The 22,331-nt window shown below is 40.5% G+C and overlaps 1 protein-coding gene across 1 annotated transcript; it reads left to right on the top strand.

Moving 5' to 3' along the window:
- The first annotated feature begins 191 nt into the window (after window positions 1-191).
- On the top strand, window positions 192-18,505 carry VPS36 (vacuolar protein sorting 36 homolog). Its single transcript, XM_044444275.1, has 9 exons — window positions 192-311; window positions 2,542-2,574; window positions 3,492-3,569; window positions 4,484-4,618; window positions 5,463-5,528; window positions 7,108-7,172; window positions 14,941-15,025; window positions 16,908-16,984; window positions 17,459-18,505. The coding sequence occupies exons 1-9, from the start codon at window positions 207-209 to the stop codon at window positions 17,553-17,555; spliced, it is 741 nt and encodes a 246-aa protein (XP_044300210.1). The 5' UTR covers window positions 192-206; the 3' UTR covers window positions 17,556-18,505.
- The last annotated feature ends 3,826 nt before the right edge of the window (window positions 18,506-22,331 follow it).

Here is a 22,331-nt window from a genome sequence, read left to right as displayed (position 1 = left end):
GCTTCCAGTCTTCTTACAGCTGAACAAAATGAGGGGGAAGCTGATGAGCCCAAGGATTGTACACGTAATGCTAAATCATAGCTTAGCATTGTTTTCAAATTCAGTCAATGTTCCAAATATTGATGTTACAAAGTACAGATTTGACTTCCTTTCAGAGTAATGGTGAAAGAACTCTAAAGCATTTCCTTCACAAACACTTTTATGTGATGTATTTTCTTTTTCAGACAGGAAGAATAAGAGCTGCAGGAATTGTAGGTATCGAGAGGAAATTAGAAGAAAGAAGAAAAGAGATGGATAAAAACATTTCTGAAGTAAGTAATCTTGACATGTCCATTTTTGGAAAGTTGTCCTAGCTATTTACAGTCATGAATTATTCCTTTAGTTATTGATACAGTTCTTCTAACTGAAAACAGTTGCATATTTTGTACTCATGTTTTAAAAATGTTAAAAAATTACATTCAAAAGTCCCTTTTAAGAAACACAGCTCATTTCCGGAGGGGCATGTGTATGTATGTGCACTCTGAAAAAGATTTTCTACATGCTGAATGCCAGAGCTGTTTTAAAGCTCTACTTAAACTACAAATAATTTTGAGAGGCTGGTAGAAAAAACTGTTGCAGGAGATGATGCCTCCAGTTGATCCTGTGTTGGGCAGGCGGCTGGACCAGGTGTTTGATCCGTTGTGATGCCAAGCCAGTGCCACAGTGGTGAGAGGGGGTGCTGTGTGGACCCAGAGTCTTCATTAGGGCGTCAGTGAAGAGGAACAAGAGAGGGATGAGCGTGTGAATTCAAGACTCACTGCAACTCTATCCTGGTTGTGCACATCATATTAAACTATGGGAAAGCCACACTTGCCCTGTTGAATGGATGACTGCAACATATTTTGCATAATACTGTAAAAATAATAATGCAATTTCTTAATAGTTTTTAATGCAGTGCATTGACAGGAATATCATTAGATTCAGTGACTGCTATATTTTTACAAGATGGAACTACAAAGTATAACAGTGGGGTGTGTCTTCTTCTTCCAAACCCTATGCAGTGACTTGTAATGAAAGAGAATTTGAGATATGTCATTGTGCTCAGTGCCTCTCCACTGTCTGCCGCCACACTTCAGCCAAGGGGACTCCCATCAAAAGGGGTGGACGCACCTAAAACAGCACCCCACCCTGTGGCACAAAGCACCTCATGTGGATTTCCTGTCCAAGGGCCCATGATGTGCCTTACAGGCACTTGGGGGTGTTGTGAGTCACTGCAGCGATGGCATGGAATGGGGGAGCTGGGATTGTACAAGCCAGCCCAAGCAATCTCCCATCTCCACTGGGGTGTCCTCCATTCTAGCAGTGGCCATGGCAGGGATGGGGTGAGAGGAAATGGAGACTGCTGCTGTTGTCTGATGAGTCGGCTGCAACAGTCTGAGCTGCCACTGCCAGAAAAAGCATCTCTTGGTAAGCATCAAACTGCCTGAACAATTTGGAGGCATCTTTCAACAATCTCTTGGCAAGGGCAGCAAGCAGGTGTTTCCTCTCTTGTCATTCAGCTCTCTTGTAGTTGGGCTTGACCCATGATGAGTTGTGTTGCCCAGGACCAGACAGCCTGACAACCCATCATGAATGAAAGAGACCCAACTACAAGCCATGGGTTGTCAGTATTGGTGGGAGATGAGTCACAGGAGCTGCTCTTTTCAGAAGGAGACATGCTGCTTGTGAAGCTCCACCCTGCTGCTCTCCCACTCTGTTTCCCAGGGGATACAAGCAATCAGATTGCTGGAAGGGGATAGCATTGTGAATTGTTGCTTGTTATAAATCAGTTAGTTTCAGAACTGGTGCCCTGAAATCCAGAATGGGCTTCCTGCACCTGCTGGCTGTTGCTGATAAAACACAATTCCTTTAGCTCTTTGTTTGTCTGAGGAAGTTCCTGATAACATGTGTGCACATTCTCTTTTGTCTGCAGCCCTGAATCAATTAGCGGAAGAATTATTTACAACTTGCTCTCTGTTTATCTAGGCCTGTTGTTCTTTTTTGGTTAGGTCATTTTTTGCAGGGTATTGAGACCCTTTAGAAGATGCTAAAGGTTTGATTATCTCCGTTTATGTGAAGATAGTGAATTTAGCAAATAAATAATGGAGAAAATGCTCTCTTTCATAATGCCCTGTTAAATGCTCCCAGATATTCCTGATATGAGATGTCAGATGAGTTTGTGGTTTATGAATATTTAAATATATCTAAGCCTTGAAATCAGTGTTTTCATGATGGTGCAGTTGAACAACTTGGTGTTTTGCCAATCTATGGTCATGACCTCCCTTCCTACTGAAAGGGTGAGAACTTCTCTCAACATGGGGCACATTCCCCCACAGAAGCAGAGTGTGTTCAGATTGCAAAGCTGAGATAGCAAAACACTAATTCCATTGTCAAAGGATGCTAGAAAGCATGATTGTTCTCAGCATTTTTAAAAAGTTTTAGAGGAAAGCTAAGTGGTTGAAAGAATAGCTGAAATTGTGTTATTGCATTTTATTTCTAACAAGTGTGTTTTTATTATTCCAGGCTTTTGAAGACCTCAGCAAACTAATGGAAAAGGTAATTTTTCCCTTCGTGGATATCCTATCTGAATTTAATTTGTCACTCCTGTCTAGAGAACTAAGAGTTGTAGCAGAAATCTTTGCTGGCCATGCTATGCTTTACAGTTAGCACAGAGGAACTATAGCTTGGGAGCCACTTTGACATGGGTGAATTGGGGCCCTAAGCATATGTACTTAACTCTAGAGCACGGGTCCTCAAACTACAGCCCGCGGGCTGAATCCAGCCTGCCATGCCCATTTTATCTGGCCTGCCTCAGAGGTTTTGGACTCTCTTGGAGAAAATGATCTCTGAGCAAGTCCAAAAGTTCTGAGTCAGTGCAGGTGTTCTTTAAAACTGAGCAGAGAGAGAGCCAGCACATGTGCCAAATTGCAGCAGCTCAGCTGTGTGCGCTGGCTCCCCCCACCCAATTGCACACATATACAGAGCAGGAATACAGAGCAGGAAACAGAATTGAGGCAGGCAGAAGAGAAAGACTGACAAAGACGAAGAAAGGATTGAAGGTAACAAAAATATAACTTTTCAAATCTATTTTTAATTATGCAAGCCTGGGGCAGCCAGGCCACATGGCCTTCTCCAAGGAAGCAAGCCGTTGCCTTGCCGAGCCCGGGCCCGCCACCGCCTTGCTGCACCTGCAACCTTTCAACTGGCTCCCTGTTGAAAAGGTTTGAGGACCCCTGCTCTAGAGGAACTTAAGACAGAATCTTGCTTTATTGATGGTCTGTTACATTTCCAAGGGAAGGGGAACATCCCGACTGGCTGAATGCAGGCTGTCTGTGCCCCAGCTTTCATACAGCCAAGCAGTTCTCTAGAGCTGCAAGCCATTCCACTCTGAAGACCCTCGATGGCTGATCTTGAATGAGAAGGGCAAAGTGACATGTGGCTTCTTTGACCAGCTGTGTGTTTTCCTTTAACAGGCTAAGGAAATGGTGGAACTGTCCAAATCAATTGCCAACAAGATCAAAGAAAAACAAGGTGACATCACGGAAGATGAGGTCAGTTAATATTTCAAGGCGTTCGACTGAAACACTGCACGAGAAAGCACTCTGTGCTTAATTGATTGATAATTAAGTTAATTAAGATTAATTGATACACACACAGCGCTGCTAAAATGCTTGAGGAAATACAGTAGGACAATTGGTGGCCTCTGCAGCTTGTATCTCAGCAACTTTGCCACATCCACATGTGGATCCTCACGGCTTGAATATGCACATGAACACACACACTCTTCCTCTCATACACAGCACACCCACACAACACTGGCACTTGTGTAATTTCGTAGGCGGAAATGGGCAGTTTTCCCAGGATAGGATATCCTCATGACAAATCTCTCGGAACTGCTGTGGGGGCAAGAAGGCTGAGCAGCTTCTTGAATAGTAGATCACTTCCTTTTCTTGGTGGGTGAGGGAGCCTGCTCCACTCTTCCCTAGCCAGAGAATCCTGGTGGCTTTCTGTCCATCTTGATGCCAAGTCCCATCAGTTCCTCCTCCACGAATCTCTGCTTTCTGAAGTTAGTCACCTTTGTGCTGGGCCTGGGATATTACACATGCATGGCATTCTTTTTTTGGGGGGGAGGCATTTTAAAAGAGAACTTGAAGTGGGAGATGCAGCACAGACCAGAATTTTAGCAAACTTGTGAGCTCCCCCTTTCTGATGGCAATATATCACCCATCTGCCTCCCCTGTGTTTTTCGAATAGAATCCATTTTGCTTATCTGAAGCCAGAAAGCAGATAAGGAAACAAGATAGTGAAATATCCCAGAAGCAAGTTAAGGATCTAGGATTGAATCTGCCCTCCGTTTTAGGACATTCGGCTCTTCTAATACAATTTACAATCAATTTTGCATAGATTATTGATTCATCTGGTACAAGGATGTTCACTGTGTTCTTTTCTCTTTCATGCTTTTCAGACCATCAGGTTCAAATCCTATCTCTTGAGCATGGGTATAGCTAATCCAGTTACGAGGGAAACCCATGGATCTGGCACGCATTACCATATGCAACTGGCAAAGCAGTTGGGTGGAATTTTGCAGGCACCGTTAGAGGTAAAGAACTCCTGAATCTCCTTTAAGAAACATTTACAGTGCAATTTTATACAGCAGTGCTGAGGAACATCAAGTCTGCAGGCTAGGTCTGATCCACTACAATGCCAAGTCCCCTCTAGTCCTTCTCTATGTCTCGCCTTTTCTCTTTGTGCACTATCACAATGACAACAAGGAGGAATTTGACCAAGCTGACAGTGCATGAGCAAATCATTCAGTTGTTGTATTGCAGGCTCATTCTGCCCCCTCCACAGCCCTACCGATAAATAGGGAGAGCAAGCGCAAATGCAAGGATGGTTCCAGACAGAGGGCTCCTAGCAGTAACAGCCAAAAGGCATTGTGTCTGACTGAACGGATTTTTGTTTTCTCAGAAGAAATAAGATGGACAAAGTGGTGGGAAAATACAGGAGGATTACAAATTGAGTACAATTTTATGGACCTTCATAAAATCCTGTGAATTGGGGCAGTGCAGTTGCATAGTAAAACCCCTTCTGAAAGCATTATTAGTAGTAATGGTGGTAGTATATTACATTTCTATACTGCCCGTAGCCAAATCTCTCACAAGATTTTAAGTTACTCTGAAGGGCAGTGCAAGACTAGAAGAAAGAGATGTGGGGAGAAATGAGATAAGCAAGGGTGGAGAGGTGTGTGTGTTTGTGTGGTACATGTGTGATGTGTGGATGCCTGCATCTCGTAGACTGCTGTGTGCTGCCTTGCACAGGTGCAGCTTCATTTAGCAACGTAGACATTTTAGATATGTTTTTGTCAAGTAGCCAGTTAAATTCATTTGGTTATAGTATGCTGCATGTTCTCATTTCTGTTTTACTAACTGATCTTATATCAACAGGAGCGGGGAGGAATCATGTCCCTCACGGAGGTATATTGTTTGGTAAATCGTGCTCGAGGCTTGGAGGTGAGGAGAGGAGCAAAACTGACAAAAGTGGCTTGATAAATCATGTTTTCCTATATAGCCAAACCCATTAGTAGTGGTTTTTTGGGGGCTTTTTGGCAGAAAAACAGAATTGTTACATTCAGTGTTCTCTTTTTACATCCAAGTCAACATTATGAAGATAGTGCTAACGCAGGATGAGGCTTCTGAAGTATCTATCTAACAGTGTGCTACGAATCAATGAAATGGGGATGAAAGAAAATATTGGAGACTACAGTAAGACAGTAGTTCTACACACACTTCCTTGGGAGTAAGTCCCTTTGGACTTGATCAGGTTTGCTTCTAAAGAGAGTCAAGTGTGGTGTAGTGATTAAGAATATGGATCTAGGTCTCAGGCAGTCTGGGTTCTGATCCCCGCTTGGCCACTGAGCCAGCTGGGTGACTATGAGTCAGTGACAGACTCTCACAGCCTACCTGACAGGGTGGTTGTTGTGTGAATATGATTGGGAGGAGGACAATGATGTAAGCCACAAAAGGGAGGATACAAATTTAATAAATAAATAAAGCCACAGGATTGCATTATAAGATCTCAGGACTTTGTGGAAAATAGAGGACAATTTTTATTAAATGAGGACTGGTAAAAGAAGAGTCTGCAGATGATTAGCTCACACAGTGTAATCTATATGCCTGAAGCAGAAGAGACGCCTTTGTTCTGAAGGTATGGGGTGTCTGTATGTTAACAGTGCATGGAATGAGTCCACATCTTAGATCACTATCTTGCTTAACAGATTTGATTGTAAGCCAGCCTGGGGACTATTTTGGCTGAAAAGTGGGATAAAGATACTTTGAATAAGTAAATAAATAGAGGATTTAACAGTTATACTTTATGTCTAGCAGAGGCAATGCACTCTGACAAAACTGGGCCAGAGTAACAGAATGAGTCACTCTGCAGTAAATCAGCTCTCAAGTGCCAAAAGAGAGACATTCTTAGTTGCACAGATGTTCAGACTGCATTGCCAGGATCTTGCTCCAGAGACAACAGTCGGTTCCAACTCTTGTGCTCTCAGAATTGAGGCTTATACAACCATTGCATGTACAAAGCTTGGCTTGAAACAAATAACTAAAATAGCATGTAGCATTTGGGGTCATCTGTGAAGCACAGTGTTTATTTTCATAGCAAAGTGTCCGTGTGCTGTTGTTTGATACTAGATGCCCTCAACAGAATGATGTTAGTGGAAGCTATGAGCTCACTGGTACTTGGCATGTTATAAAGCTTTCTGCCCAATGTGGGCTGCTGTGCTAACTTGATAATGTGTAGCTACCATCTGATTGAGAGCTGTATGGGGGTGTAAAATTCCAAGTGCAAAATACAGGAGCCACACACATGAATTGCTTGTATGCCATGCATATGCCCGTTCTTCCTCAAGGTACATATGTTAATATATGTTGGAGGAATGGGGATTGCAATGCATGCTGGAAGCACCCTCTTTGTTGAGTTGCTGCTGTTGTATTTTGTATTCAGGTATTCATATCCAAATGACTTATAGGAACTAGCCCTGACATATCTTCAATGTATCCTCTGTTTGTGTTTTTTTCCCATTAGTTGCTCTCACCTGAAGATCTAGTAAATGCTTGTAAGATGCTGGAAGCGCTAAAACTACCTCTCAGGTGAGAAGTCTTCAAAATGTACATTAACCTCTTCCAAAAAGAGTGATGGAATGTCACCCCCCCCATTTTTTTAAAATCCTGATGCATTTTGTGAGATTCTCAGGGAAGCATGTGCTGAAGAAAGAAAAGGGTCCAAAACCAGCAAGTAGCAAAGAGCAGTCAGGCCTGTGTGTGCAATTCTAGTTTTGGCCATTAAATGTCTACTTAAGACCTTGCATTTGCATTGTCTTATTTCTTCCCTGCAAACTGATTTTTTTAAATGCTGCAGATGTACATGAGGTGTGGGTATACCTTATCCCAACTGGCAATTACATTCCAAAAGTTTCTTCTTGCACACTATGACCATCGCCAATCCCCTCAGCTGGCCCTGCTTAGTTTGACAGATGTCAAGGAGATGGCAAGCAGAGTTGGTTGCACTGCATTCTTTGGTATTGCAGGCTGTAGAAAAGTAGACTGAAGCTGCCAGCTCCTTATCAGCTCTGTTCCTGTTCCTTTAGGTCAGGGTAACTAATGTATGGACCCCCAGATGTTTTGGCATGCAACTCCAATCAACCCTCACTGTTAGCATGCTGCCAACCTGCCTCCTTCCAGGGCAAGCATTTCTACCCATTCTAGTTTGCCCTGGAAGTGCTAAATCGTAATGGCAGAAGCAGTAGGGGCTGCTTGCTCAATGGAATTGGTGGGCCAGAAGAGCATGAGTGTGGATAGATGTGCTCCATTGGATTCTTCTCAAAATTCTTGATTAGAGCTTAACAGTAAGAAGTGCTCCCTCAGCTGTAACATCGTTTAACTGCTGCCACTACAATATACCCTCTCTGCTTAAAGGAACTCCCTCTTGGAGGCACACCTTAATGTGGTCAGGCGTTCGGGAGTATCAGAGAAGCCAAGAGTATTGCTGCCAGGAGGCCAGACTCTCTCATTACATTCAGCCAAGGCAGAATGGTCAAAGCTGTGACACCAGACTAAGATGCATCCACTGCCTTCCCAAGTAAAAGTCACATCAGTGGAAGGGAATGGATATCTCTAATAGTGATGGGGACAGAGAAACCTCCAGAGAACAGCTAAAAAGCAGCAGTGGCAGTCAAAGGTAGCACTGGCAGAAGATTTTTCACAGATGACAGCAGGGATATTCAAGCTAAGTGTAATTAGTACTCAACAGAAGGCAATAGTTATTAAAATAAAGCACATTCGAGTATTTCTTTCCTTGAAAACCCTACAGTGAAGCAATCCAAAATGAAACAGGATAAAGCCAGAAAATGAGAATCCCAGGTCAGAAGGCAATTAGCTGGCTGCTAAGGAAGAGTGAAGGATAAGTACTAATAGTGTTGTCACTAATGACACAACTAGATGAAAGCCAAGTCTAGCATCTGAAAGCGAAGTCTAGAAGCTAAAATGCACAGAAGTGAAAGGAAGGTTGATGCTGCAGAACAAATAAAATTAGAGCATGAGAATCATGTTCCAGGCAAACTGGAAAGCATAAAGCACAAAATAGAACAATAAATATTGCCATACTTGGTGTGAGCAAAGTAAAGTGGACTGAAATAGGATGTTTTCACTGTCCAACACAAATGACAAATTCAGAAGAAACAGAATGGCTCTACTACTGAGGGAAGACATAGCACAGGGGCTATCATACAAAGCCCAAATGAATAATATCAGTTAGAGTTTTTGGAAAACCTATCAACATAACCATCAATCAGGTCTACAGTTCAACAACAGATGTAGAAGAAGTAGAAAACTTCATACAAGCAGCCTAGGGGAAATTGATAACAAAACAAGATACGCTGATAACCATAGGTGACTGGAACAGGAAAAAGCAGGAAACAAAACAATGAAATGTTGTGGGAGAATTTGGCTTTGGGGTCAGAAACAAAGCAGGAGAATCACTTAAACAATTCTGTGAAGCCAACAATTATTGTAAATACTTCAGGCAACTAGACATGGACATCACCAGGTAGCCAGTATAGAAATCAATTAGACTAATTGGACTGGGAGATGGAGAAGCTACATTTTTGCGGTCAGAACGAGACCAGGAGCCAATTGCAGTAGTGACGATAGACTCTTGAGATAAAAAATCAGAGTACAGTTTGAAAAGGATTACTACAGAAGCATAGTACCAAAGTACACCTTAAATAACATTCCTGAGGGATTAAAATCTGCATAAAGAACAGATTTGCATTACTGAATGGAATTGACTGTGAACCAAAAAAACTGTGGACTGACCAAAATTACCAGAAAAGTATAAAAAAATATTGAATCAAGAAGTAACAACTATGGAAATAACAGAGGCAATCATGCAACAAAAGAACAATAAAATCCCTGGTCCAGATGGGCTACCAGCTGAATTTTACAAATCTTTTGAGGGAATTTTTGCTACCTTTCTCAAAGACATATGTAATGAAGCATTATTAAATGTGGACTATAAAATTTTTGCCTCTATATTGGCAGAAAGGTTGAAGAAGTTTTTAATAGACTTTATTCATCCAGACCAAAATGGTTGTCTGCCTAAAAGACAAATGAAGAACCATCTGAGGACTATCTTGGATATCCTAGAAAACTGTGAGACACACACGGAAAAATCAATGGCTCTGCTGTTTTTAGATGCCCAGAAAGCCTTTGATAATGTTAATTGGCAATTCATGATGCAACAGATGGACCAAATGGAGTTTGGGGGAAAATTTATGAATGCGATATCAAGAATCTATCAAAGACAATCGGCCAGGATTTTAATTAATGGAGAACATACAAGGGCTATAGAGATACAAAACGGTACAAGGCAGGGATGCCCACTGTCACCCCTGCTGTTCATCCTGACTTTAGAGGTCTTGAATAGAAATATTAGGGATGACGAGGACATTAAAGGTACTAAAATTAGGGATGGAAAGTATAAATTGCAAGCATTCGCAGATGATTTGGTCTTTATAATAGAGGAACCTTTTGTAACAATCCCTAAACTTTTACAACGGATTGAAGAATATGGTGAGGTTATGGGGATGAAAATAAATAAGGAAAAAATGAAACTTCTAGTTAAAAATCTTATGCAAGATCAGAAAAAAAGACTCCAAGAACAAGTGGACTTGCAGATTGTCAAAAAGGTTAAATACTTGGGAATCTATCTTACAGCTAAATGCACAACTTTGAAAGAAGACAATTACGATAAATTATTGAAAGATATTAAAGGTGATCTGGAAAGATGGGCAAATTTACAACTGTCTTCGATGGGAAAAATTGCACTGTTTAAAATGAATATACTACCAAAACTTTTGTTTTTGTTCCAAATGACTCCTGTAAAAATTGATAAAAATGTTTTTGAGGATTTAAATTTTCAAATTTCGAGATTTATTTGGAGAAAAAAGAAAGCAAGGATTAAACTGAAAATGCTTCAAGAAACCAAAAAGAATGGGGCTTTTGGTTTACCGGATTGGATGTTGTACTATCAAGCGTCTATTTTAACTTGGCTAAAAGAATGGATAACCTTGCAAAATAAGATAATTTTGTATCTTGAAGGATATGATTTGTAAATGGGTTGGCATGCTTATATGTGGTATGAGAAGGTTAAGTCTCATGGGACTTTTTTAGTCACTTTATTAGAAGATCATTAATGTCAGTGTGGGAAAAGTTAAAGTCAAAATTGTATAATAAGTTACCAAGATGGTCTTCACCTATGGAAGCTTTTGTGTATCCAAATGTATTGAATTTTGAAGGGATCATAAGATATGATGATATTTTGGATAAGGATGGAGGCCTGAACCTAGATCAAGAAATACAAGAACAGGGACTCAATATCTCATGGTGGTATAAGGTGCAGATGCAATCAAGATATGCTAAAGATTCTAAAATATGGGGGTTTTATAAAGACCTAACAGCCTTTGATCAAGTGATGTTAAAAACAGATGAGAAAATGATTAAAAGAATTTATGAGTTCCTACTTGACAGGAAAATGGAAGGGGAATAGGTTAAGGAAACTATGATAACATGGGCACAAAATTTTGGATATAATATTGAATTAGAAAAGTGGCAAAAGTTATGGGAGAGAAATATAAGGTAACTTTAGCAACCGTATAAAAAAAATTTATATAAAATGTTTTATAGATGGTATTTGTCACCAAATCAGTTAGCTAAAATGTTGCCAAATATGTCAAACAGATGTTGGAAATATAAACATGATGTGGGTACTTTTTACCATATGTGGTGGACTTGTGAATATGTGAAAAAGTATTGGATTAAAATACATAAATGGCTTGAGGAAATGCTACAAAAACATAGAAACATAGAAAACAAAGCGAGTCAGAAGGGGCCTCCCGGACCATCTAGTCTGACTTCTGGCACCAGCTGGCTCCGCTCACGACATACCCACCATGTGGACGTCCAGCCTATCCTTGAACACCCACACCGATGGGGCCTCAACCACCTCCCGGGGAAGCCCATTCCACACCCTTAGGGTCCTGACTGTCAGGAAGTGCTTCCTGGCATCCAAATGGAACCCTGGCTCCCTGAGCTTTGCTCCGTTGGAGCGCGTTCTGCCTTCCTCTGCAGGGGAGAACAGGTCTCTACCCATCTCCATGTGACATCCCCTCACATACCTGTATGTCGCCAACATATCCCCTCTGAGTCTCCTCTTCTCCAGGCTGAAGAGACCCAGTTCCCTCAGTCTCGCCTCATACCCCATCCCCTGCAAACCGGCCACCAACCTTGTGGCCCTACGCTGCACTGACTCTAACCTGACTATATCCCTTCTGTAATGAGGGGCCCAAAACTGAACACAGTACTCCAGTTGCGGGCGCACTAGAGTCATGTAGAGTGGTAGTAATACCTCTCTTGATCTAGAAGACACTTCTGGCTATGCAACCAAGGGTGGCGTTCGCCCTCTTGACCACCGCATCACACTGCTGACTCATGTTTAGCCTGCAGTCAACCAGTACCCCGAGGTCCCTTTCACAAGTGCTGCTCTCCAGCCACTTATTACCTAACCTGTACTTAGGACAGCTATTCCTATGCCCCAAGTGCAAGACCTTGCACTTATCCCCATTGAACACCATCCTGTTGTCTCCTGCCCACTTCCATAGTCTGTCCAGATCCTTTTGGATATGGAGTACCTGCTCCTCAGTTGTGGCCACTGCTCCAGTTTTAGTGTCGTCTGCGAATTTGATCAGCAGACTGTTCACCCCTTCTTCCATGTCGTTAATAAAGAGATTAAACAGGATCGGCCCCAGGACAGAGCCCTGGGGGACCCCGCTTGTCACTGGCCACCATCCCGATGATTAATACCGTTAATGGTTACCTTCTGCTTTCGGTCAGTCAACCATGCCCTAATCCACCGGACGGTGCTTTGGTGTATCCCAAAACTCCTCAGTTTCTCCACCAGGATATCATGGGGCACTTTGTCAAAGGCCTTGCTGAAATCCAGGTATACCACATCCACTGCATCCCCTCCATCTAGCCATCGCAAAACCTTGTCATAGAATTCCACAAGGTTTGTCTGGCAGGACCTGTTTTTGCGGAAGCCGTGTTGTGTGGCTGCCAGCCTCCCTTCCCTATCTAGCATCACTAGATCTCTTTCTATTATGAGCTTTTCCATTGTTTTTCCTACAATGGACGTAAGGCTAACTGGTCTATAATTCCCCATGTCCTTTCTACTACCCTTTTTGAAAATTGGGACCACTGATGCCACCCTCCAGTCCTCTGGAACTTCACCCGTTCTCCACAAGGTCTAAAAATGGAGGCCAGCGGGCGTGAGAGAACCCCTGCCAACTCTCTAAGTACTCTTGGGTGTAACCCGTCAGGATTATGCTTGTTCAATACTGCAAGAGTGAGGAACTACCCACTGAGGAACTGATTTTAAACAAGATTCTGGACTGTGCAGAAATGGACAGATTGACTCTATTATTGAAGGAGAAAGAAGATACTGACTTCTATCAGACTTGGGACCTCCAGACCAAGTGGCTGGAGAAACGGGACTTGGCTTAGATTTAAAGATGTCTTTAAATTTTTATGAATCGATTTGAATATGATAGAATGTTTAAAAGATATGTTAGAGGGGACTGACCCAGTACGTCCAATGTATTTGATGACTGATTATTTTTTTAGTTTTTAGTTTAAAATCTTAATAAAAAATGTGCACAAAAACCAAAACAAAAAAACTGTGGACTGAAACCAAATACATTATTAGGGAAGAATGCCAAAAGACCATTCCTGAAGCAAAAAGAAAGAAAAGGTTTAGATGAATGATGGAAGAAAATTAGACAATTGTTAAGGAAAGGCAAAAAGCAAAAGGTGACAGAAATAAGGTCAGAATCCTGAATGCAACTTTTCAACTGCTATCACACAGAGACAAAAAAAAACTATTACAATGGCCAATACAAAGAAATAGAAAAGAACAAAAAAGAAAGAAAAACCAGAGACTTCATCAAGAAGGGAATATACTATTTGACCAGGATAAAATAAAGAAAATGTGGAATGAATATATGGAAGAACTATAAGAAAGAGATAAAAGGAGGCTCCTTCAAAGAGCATTTCTGTAATAAAGGACCTGCAATATCAGAAAGTGCAAACTGCTCTGGAAGTGCTAGGAAAGAATAAAGCTCTGGGAGTAGATAGAGTGCCAATAGAGCTATTCCAAGTTGCAAAAACTAAATTGGTCCAAATCCTAACAAGAATATGCTAGCAAATACAGGAAAAACCCAATGAAGACCCTAACTTGGAGACAACTTGATAGCACACAGCAACAACTTAAAGGAAACCAAGTATCTGATTCCTGTGGTGTAGGCATATGATTGACACTGCCACTAGAAACCATCTTCATTAAAATAGATTGTTTACAAAAGGGAAATAGTAAGTGAAAATAGTAAGTTACGATTACTTTAAAGTTCACTATGGTTGTTTATCATTCCTAAACAGAATCTTTCCAGACTAAAGACAAATCTCAGAAGGGGTTCCTTCAGATCAGATTTCCCCAAGCGTCACCTCACAAACAGGAACTTGGTTACATATAGAAACAGGTCCTGCGTTCCACTCTTCCTTTGCCTGCATCTTTTGACTTCTAAGATAGTTAAGATGTTTCAGGAAATACTTGTTGATGTTCTCTCTGAGTAGACATTAACTAGGAACCTAAAATATGGCATGTCTATCTTGACTTGTTTGGTTTTAAAGTATTGTTTTTCAGACAATTGCATGTTACTGAGCTTACTTCTTTAAAGTTTTTCATCACAATGATCATCTTAGAAGCAAAATAAGTGTGACAAAAAAGGAACAAAGCAAGACTAACAAAAAAGCCTGAGGTCAGGATAAGTGCAGACAGAGGTCTAAGGAAAAGAACTGAAGAAGCAGACCTGGGGGCAGTTCTGACAAAGCCCCCCACAGATTAGAAGAGGTGGAGGAGTTTTAGGAAGGTTGCTTAAGATGGCTAAAGGAAGTAGGACAAAGTAGGCTGAAAAACAGGAACCTGAGGAAATTATGGGTGATGCAGATATGAAGAGCAAAGGAAAAAGGTAGGACTGGAGCTGTGCCTTATTGAACGAGGGGAAGTGGGCTGACACAGGAGTATAGAAGACAGCAAGGGGAGTATAGGGTGGCAAGAAGTACAGCTCATACAGATCCTGAAGAGGACTCCTGCCAGTTGAGAATTCAGTAGCTTTGTGCTATGGCCACTACAAGGGCACCCAAAACACGTTGCCAAAGCAGTAGGGTGGTGCTAAGTTCCTTCCTGAGCTAACCAGGCAATGCTTGGAATTTCTATTTCAAGATCTGAGATTTGTATTCCCCCCTTTAGATTACGTGTCTTTGACAGTGGTGTAATGGTGATTGAGCTCCAGTCCCACAATGAAGAGGAAATGGTGGCTTCTGCATTGGAGACAGTACGTATGCTTGTTATTTTCCTCAGCAGTCAAACTTCAAGTATAACTTCCTAGTCAGAGCACAAATGTCCTGTTTGTTTTGCTAATCATATACCCTCTGAAATACACAAGTTTAAACCTACTAGAAGAATAGACCTTGAGTACTTTTGCGCTCAATGAATCCTTTTTATTCAAACGTCATTTTAACTGTTAATACTATTTATTTTATTCTTCGGCCAGGGCGACTTATTTTATATTGTTAACTTATTTTATATTTTTATTGTATAATGTTTTAATTGATATGTTTGTGAGCTGCCCCAAGGCTTCGGCGAATGGGGCTGCATAGAAATTTTCTAAATAAATAAATAAACTACCGGTGAAATGGAACTCCTCTATCTATATTAACATTTCCTACTTTTATTGGAATAGGTTTGTAGCACTGCAAGGATGGATAATTTCTGTACCACTTTCGCCTCTTGCTCCCATGTGGGCAGCTCATTTTGGAAAAATAATATTTCTCTGAGCTCTTGAAATCCAAAGCCTTTCAGTGGTAAAATGTGCACCCCTGTCATTTCCGAAGCTTGGGCAGGGCAACCCTATAGCCACTAGAGAGGGTTTAGACAGCCATGGGAGCTTCCCAGTTTTCAGCAATGACCTCATAGCTGGAAAGACCTTCCCTTCCTCACTCAGAAAGCAATGTGCTGGCTGTTCCTTCAGGGTCACAAGGACAACCTTGAGGGAATGACTTTGGAGGGCTTTCCAGCAAGCATGGCTAAGATGCATCCTGGTGGCTTCTCTGCTCCCTCCCTCCCCACCCTTAGATGGTGCTGCACTTAGATGGCCAAAATCAACCATCAAACTGCTTTGCAAGGCTGGAGGGGTGCAAAGGCAACCTTTGCTTCCATGCTGCTTCCATCCTGCATGGAAGGCCTGAAGCCCTCCAAGTTCAGAGAGTTATGAATAGCCATACTGAATTGTGCCTTTAAATGGGGGTTCTTAAGTTGTGTGCTTTTTGGTTTTGAAGGCTTGGTGCTTTTTTGAATGGCTTTGTTTCTTAAATTCTCATTAAATTCTTGCAAAGCAGGAAAGGCCTGGTACTTGACCCACAGATTAGGGCCAGAGGCCTAGCTTCAAAGGGCTTCCTGTTACTGGAGTGGGGCACTGAACTTGGATTTGTATTGGAACAAACTGACAGCTTTTTCACATGTAATGAAGACTGATTAGTTGTGTTTCATATGTTATGCTTTTATCCCAGGAGCTCATGCTATCCCTTATACAAAGGGTAACTTCAGCTTTTCCCCCTCACCACTGTCCTGGTTATAGCTTAAGACTGTGACAGCAAGTTTTTCAGTGTATCCAAAAACCTCATAACTGAGGAGAAATTTAAATCAAGGTTTCCCTAATCCAGTCAAACACGCCATCCCTTACATCAGTTATTAGATAAATTCCCTGTATTGCATGAAAAAAACACAGGACAATATCCTATCAATATCCTATTTGGTGTTAGCACTTTAAACATGAATTGAAACTGGATTTTTCATCCCCTAATAACCCAGAATTTGAGGTTTGGCTGCCTCATAAACAACCCAGGGACATCTCTGGGTTATTCATCACAGCAGAAGTGGGTGTGTTTGTGGAAACCAGTAAGCGCAGTCCCACTCACATATCTAGCAACCCTATCAATATCTGATATGTGAACTGGGTCAATAAGTATACTGTAATACCTCAATATATTGACCATAAATTACTTTATTGCTGCTTATCATTTATAATATTAAAAATGTGAATGATTTTAGCTGAAAAAGGGAATGAAACTCTGTATTTCATAAAGAATAAAGCCAACGGGACAGTAAAGTGCTGCATAGAATATTTACTGTGTTTTGTTTCTTTTTCTGATTATTAGGTCTCTGAAAAGGGATCTCTTACAGCAGAGGAGTTTGCAAAGGTTGTAGGGATGTCTGTACTTCTAGCCAAAGAAAGGTAACTAAAATAAATAATGCATTTGTTTTGAATAGCCCAGCTAGTATACATTTATTAATTTATTACTTAAAATATTTATATACCATCCTTCATATAGGATCTCAGGATGGTTTATAGAAAGACAAGAAAACAACAATAAAATCCACAGCAGCTCTTAGAATAAAATATACAGTATATAAAATACATAATAGAATTATTTAAACTATTAAAATACTGGGTAAATAAAAAACGGTTTTAGCTTGGCATTGAAATGAATAAAGGGTCGGCACCACCACTGGGGAGAAGGTCCCACAATCAGGGCGCTACTACTGAAAAGGTCCTTCCCCTGGTAGCCACTCTTCTAGCTTCTTTCAAAGAGTGCTGCTGGAGAAGGACCTCAGCAGATGATCTTGGGGTATGGGCAGGTATATATGGAAGATGTTCCTTCAGATATGTATTGAGATAATACAAGTGTGTCTTTTTTTCTTTTTCTAGGCTCCTTCTAGCTGAAAAGATGGGGCAACTTTGCAGAGATGATTCTGTAGAAGGCTTGCGATTCTATCCAAATTTATTTATTACACAAAGCAAATGACACAGTTGTTCTATTTCCTTCATTCAGATACATTTGCCATGTGTATTCTGGGCAAAACGATGTCGAATAATCCACCTTTTGTCTAGTCAATACCACAGTTTACCTAGCCTCTGATGATACACAAACATTCCCAATGGTGGCGGTGTGGCCCTGTGCAGAAAGTAGGAAAGGACCACAAATGCTTGTCAAAATCATGACATTGTAATTGTGTTGAGGTCTTACGTGTAAATTAAGCAACAAATGATTTGACATTCTGCTTAAAATATGAAGGAAGGAAGTGGAGTGATTGAAGAAAGGAAAGGAGGAATGTTCCTGTGGTCTGCCTGCAGGGAAACGCAGCATTAAGCACACATTTGCTAATTCTATTTTCCCTATTTCTTTTTTTTAACCATGAATTTTATACTTGCTGCTCCAAATCTATGATCTGTCAAATGATTTCTCAATAAGATAGGCTGTGCTTGTTTTTTCAAGTTACTACTGAATTTCCCCAGGAAGTGTCTCCATTTTAGGAAGAAAACCTCACTCTGTGCTCAATGTATAACCTGTCTTCAGAGGAAGGATTATTGAAAAAATGTAGAGATGTGTGTGTTGCTTTGTGCTGAATGTTAAGACAAGAAGCAATGTGAACTCAGATTTCCTTCCTTCCATTCTTTGATTCTCAGCTCTGTGATGTTGCTATTTTTGTCTTCTCTGTGAAAGAGGGCTTTCTGCCATCTGCCCTTTTAAATAGTACAGTGAACTGGTTTGCATCTTTCTATTGAAATAGTTGCTCATCTGAGCACTGTCTTGATTTCCACTGTTAAACATGAAGCACAAGCTCATTTTAACAGGAAGAACTTGAGGGTCCCATGTATTGTGTTCTTACATAACACAACTATGTCTCTTTAAATTGTACTGGCTACAACACATGTGTGCATCATCTTAAAAATAAAGGAAGTATGTTTTCTTCATATCTATTGTTTTAATTGTGTGCAATCTTGATGGCCACCTTAGGCAAATTTCTCATATAAGTAATACAAATGTATTTAATTAGGTGAAAGAATAAGCCTGAAATCCTATGCATAGCCATCTGCATATGAATGGCTTACTGAATACAATAGGACTCAATTTTTCAGTCAATGTGGATAGATCAATTAGTAAATGTTTAACTGCAGCTCTACGCTGTTCCATTGATTTGTATAGAACTTGTATCATGCTCTTAAAATTGGAAACCCAGTACTTCCTCACACACCACACCACATTTCTGCTCAAGTCTATACTTTGATTGCTTCTGCTGGGTTGCAGCTGAAATATCCAGTGGTTCTGGAACACTTCCTGAGCACAGAATCACAACGTTAAAAAGGTCATTGTGTGGGGTGGCAGTAAAAATACTTTTGCGTTTGAATGCTAATAAAATTTAGAATTTAAAAGTCGTAGAGAGGAAAGGGTGAAATACAAGCACAAACTTCTGTTTATTACATGAATTTTCTTCTGAACATACAACTGTTATTTCCAACTGAATTCAATACAGGCAGTCCCCAGGTTATGAACAAGCTCCATTCCTGAGAAAATGGAAATTATTCGAATTTGTATGTAAGTTGGATCACGTATAGTCAGCCCCCCACATTTGTAGGGGTTAGGGATGCAGGACCCCCATCAAAGTGGAAAGCCAACAAATATTCCTGAGACTTCTCTCTCTGGATGGGTAGGGCAGGAAGGTATGCTTCGGAGGCCTCCCTCTCTCCCCTTTTTACTTTCTCTCTATGGTGATGCTTTGGACCCTCCCTCTCCTTCCTTTTTATTTCATCTTTCTGGTGATGATGCTTTTCTGCAGTAATTTTTAAAAATTAAGATTCTTTATGACATTTCATAAGAATGGGTTGCTCGTAACTCAGACATTCGTAACTCAGGGATTGCCTAAAAGGGATTTGTTGTGCCCTGAAGGCTGAAATAGTAATTGGTTATGGTTAATTGCAACTCTTCCTGTCACACCTCTTGCTGCCATTAGCCTTGTATTAACGGTCATCTAGAGCAATTGCAATTCTGCTGTGTATTTTGGATACTTTTAATTTTCTATTCTGAAAAACTGGTTTTGAAACTTATTTCCACTAGGAAAGTTTTCCTAGTATGTTTCTGTGGATACAGTTGACAAGCCACTTCAAAATATTCCTGTGAATCTCAGTGAATCTGTTTGAGCAGGAATGGGCAGCTGAGGAACCCTGGCTGCACTGATATGCTGGTGGTGTCCAGCAGTCACTTGGCAGTGACTGACCAAGAGAGGCTGGGCTTGTGGTGGACAGCTTGATGAAAAAGTCACAGTGACCTTACCTGAGGGCTGAACAACCCTTGTATAATCCCTGGTCTGCTGTAGGCTTAAGCGAAGGTTGTTTAGTCCTTGAAGAGGTCCTACTGGTCACATTTGCATGACACAACCCCAGATGTGAGTAACTGTGGCCAGTGTGCACCACACCTCCTTGATGGTTAATTAATCCTCAGCAGGCTACTACATTGTACAAACTGGCCAAGGGTGTGGCTGCTGAAAAAGGCAAAATTTATGTTGGGAATCAATGAAAATACAACTGCCAATATCATAATGCTCTTATACAAAGCTGTGGTGCAGCCTGACTTAGAAAACTCTCTACAGTTTTGGTCACTGCACCTCAAAAAGTGAAATTGGAGAAAGTGCAGAAAAGCCAATCAAAATGATTAAGGAGATGAAAATGTTACAATGTCTGGGATCATTTAGTCAAAAGGTAACAGAAACATAGACGTACACAACATTATCCATGGTGTTAAGAAAGTGCAAAGGGACATTTTTCTCACCCCATGAAGCTGATTCAGGACAGGTGAAAAAACTACTTCTCCACATAAAACACAGTGGAATCCATTACCACAAGTTGCAATGATGGCTGCAAATGCTGACATCTTCCAAGTGGGATTAGACAAATCCACATAGAATATGGTTATTAATGGCTGCTTGCTTTGATGGCTATACACTATGGAAGAAGGCAATGTGTTGCAATGGTTAAGAGAGCAAGACTGGGACTTGGGAGATCTGGGTTCTAGTCCCCACTCAGCAATGGAGCTCACTGGGTGACTTTGGGCCAGGCACAGATGCTAAGCCCAACCTACCTTACAAGGCTGCTGTTGTGAGGATATGGCTGTTGGGAGGAGGAGGAGAGGTATGTGAGCTACCATGAGTTCCTTAAAAGGAAAAAAAGGCAGGATATAGATATACTTAATAATGATATGGCAGTATGCCTATGTATACCAGCAGCTGGGGAAACCTATTGTAAGCCTTATTGAACTACATAGGATTTTCTCCTGAATAGACACGTATAGGTTTGTACTGCCTTGTTACCATAAAGACTAGACTGTGAGGGAGATACAGCTGGCTCCCAGGATATATGAAGTTCCATTCTAGCAAAACACCTAATAGATATTTCATTGTTCAGTCATGCTGACTGTTGCATTTTTGTTCAGGAAGAAACTAGTTTACATTCAGTGTTGACATCCTAGGCTGGTCATTCTGTTACCTTCCTATCGCAAATGATTTTGAATTGCATTAACCAAGTATGCTTTGAAACAAGGCTTTCACTGTACAATTGTTCTGCCTCATTCATAAACTTTTGCATGTGTTTCAAGCAATGACATCCTCCATCTGTAGCGCTGCCCTTCTTTCCATCTTTTTTGCAATAGAAAATTTGTCAAGGAAAAATGTGACTGGACATAATGATACACTACTTCAAAAGAATTACAAATGTTTTGAAGTAGTGTATGAAGATTCAAAAAGATCTACAAAGATGGTCTAAATTAAAAGTGTCATGGTTGAGAAGAATTTCCATTATAAAAATGAATGTTTTACCCAAATTATTATTATTTTTTAATTTCAGACAATACCAATTTTCATATAGGGGAAAAATCCCTTCAAGAATGGCAAAGGCAATTGAATATTTTTATTTTGAATGGTAAAAACCAAGGATTAGATTTAAAGTCCTACAAGATGGAAAAGAGAGAGGAGTCTTGGTAGTCTTGGTACCTAATACCAAGTTATATTATGATGCTAGCCTGGATTACAGATTGCATTATAAATCCTAATGAAAGATTAGTGAAATTGGAATCAGCAGATTTGGAAGAAGAAATGCATAATTATTTGAGGGTTAATCAATGAAAAAAAATTAACACAAAACATTAGCCATGCAATTAGTTCTGGTTTAATTAGAACTTGGTATTCTATAAGAAGTAGAATTAGCCCTCCAATTTCTCCTCTGATGTCTCCAAAAGAAGGATATTGTGATAAGCATTTAGGGAAAAGCAATGATTTTATAATATATGGAGAGAGAGATTGGAATTTGAAAAGTTGATGACACAGCTAAAAGACTACTGATTAGTCTAGTCTTTTAGCTGATATGCAACAAGTTAAAATGTGTATGATAAGTTAGATGCAGGATTTTGGAGGAAGAAATACCTTTCTATCAATGGGAAACTCTGTGGATGAAAGATATAAAGCTTACAGCTAGTCAAGCATTAAGAGAAAGTTAGTACAATATGTTTTTTGTTGTTATCTTACATCAAAAGATACTGAGAAAATGCAAGAATTATAATGGAAAGAGTTGGAAATGCAAAGAAGTGGATGGGACTTTTTACCATATGTGGTGGTTAAAATTTTTTAGAAAGAAGTACACACAGACGGAAATACAGAAAAATTTTGAAAATTAACTTTCCTATGAACGCTAAGAATATGCTCCTGAGTATTGTACCAGAAACTCTGCCAAGGAATATGGTACAGCTATTTAA

Source organism: Varanus komodoensis, unplaced genomic scaffold, assembly GCF_004798865.1.
Source record: "Varanus komodoensis strain SLA01 unplaced genomic scaffold, ASM479886v1 scaffold44_3, whole genome shotgun sequence".
NCBI lineage: Eukaryota > Metazoa > Chordata > Lepidosauria > Squamata > Varanidae > Varanus > Varanus komodoensis.
This window is presented reverse-complemented; position numbering and strand designations above follow the sequence as displayed.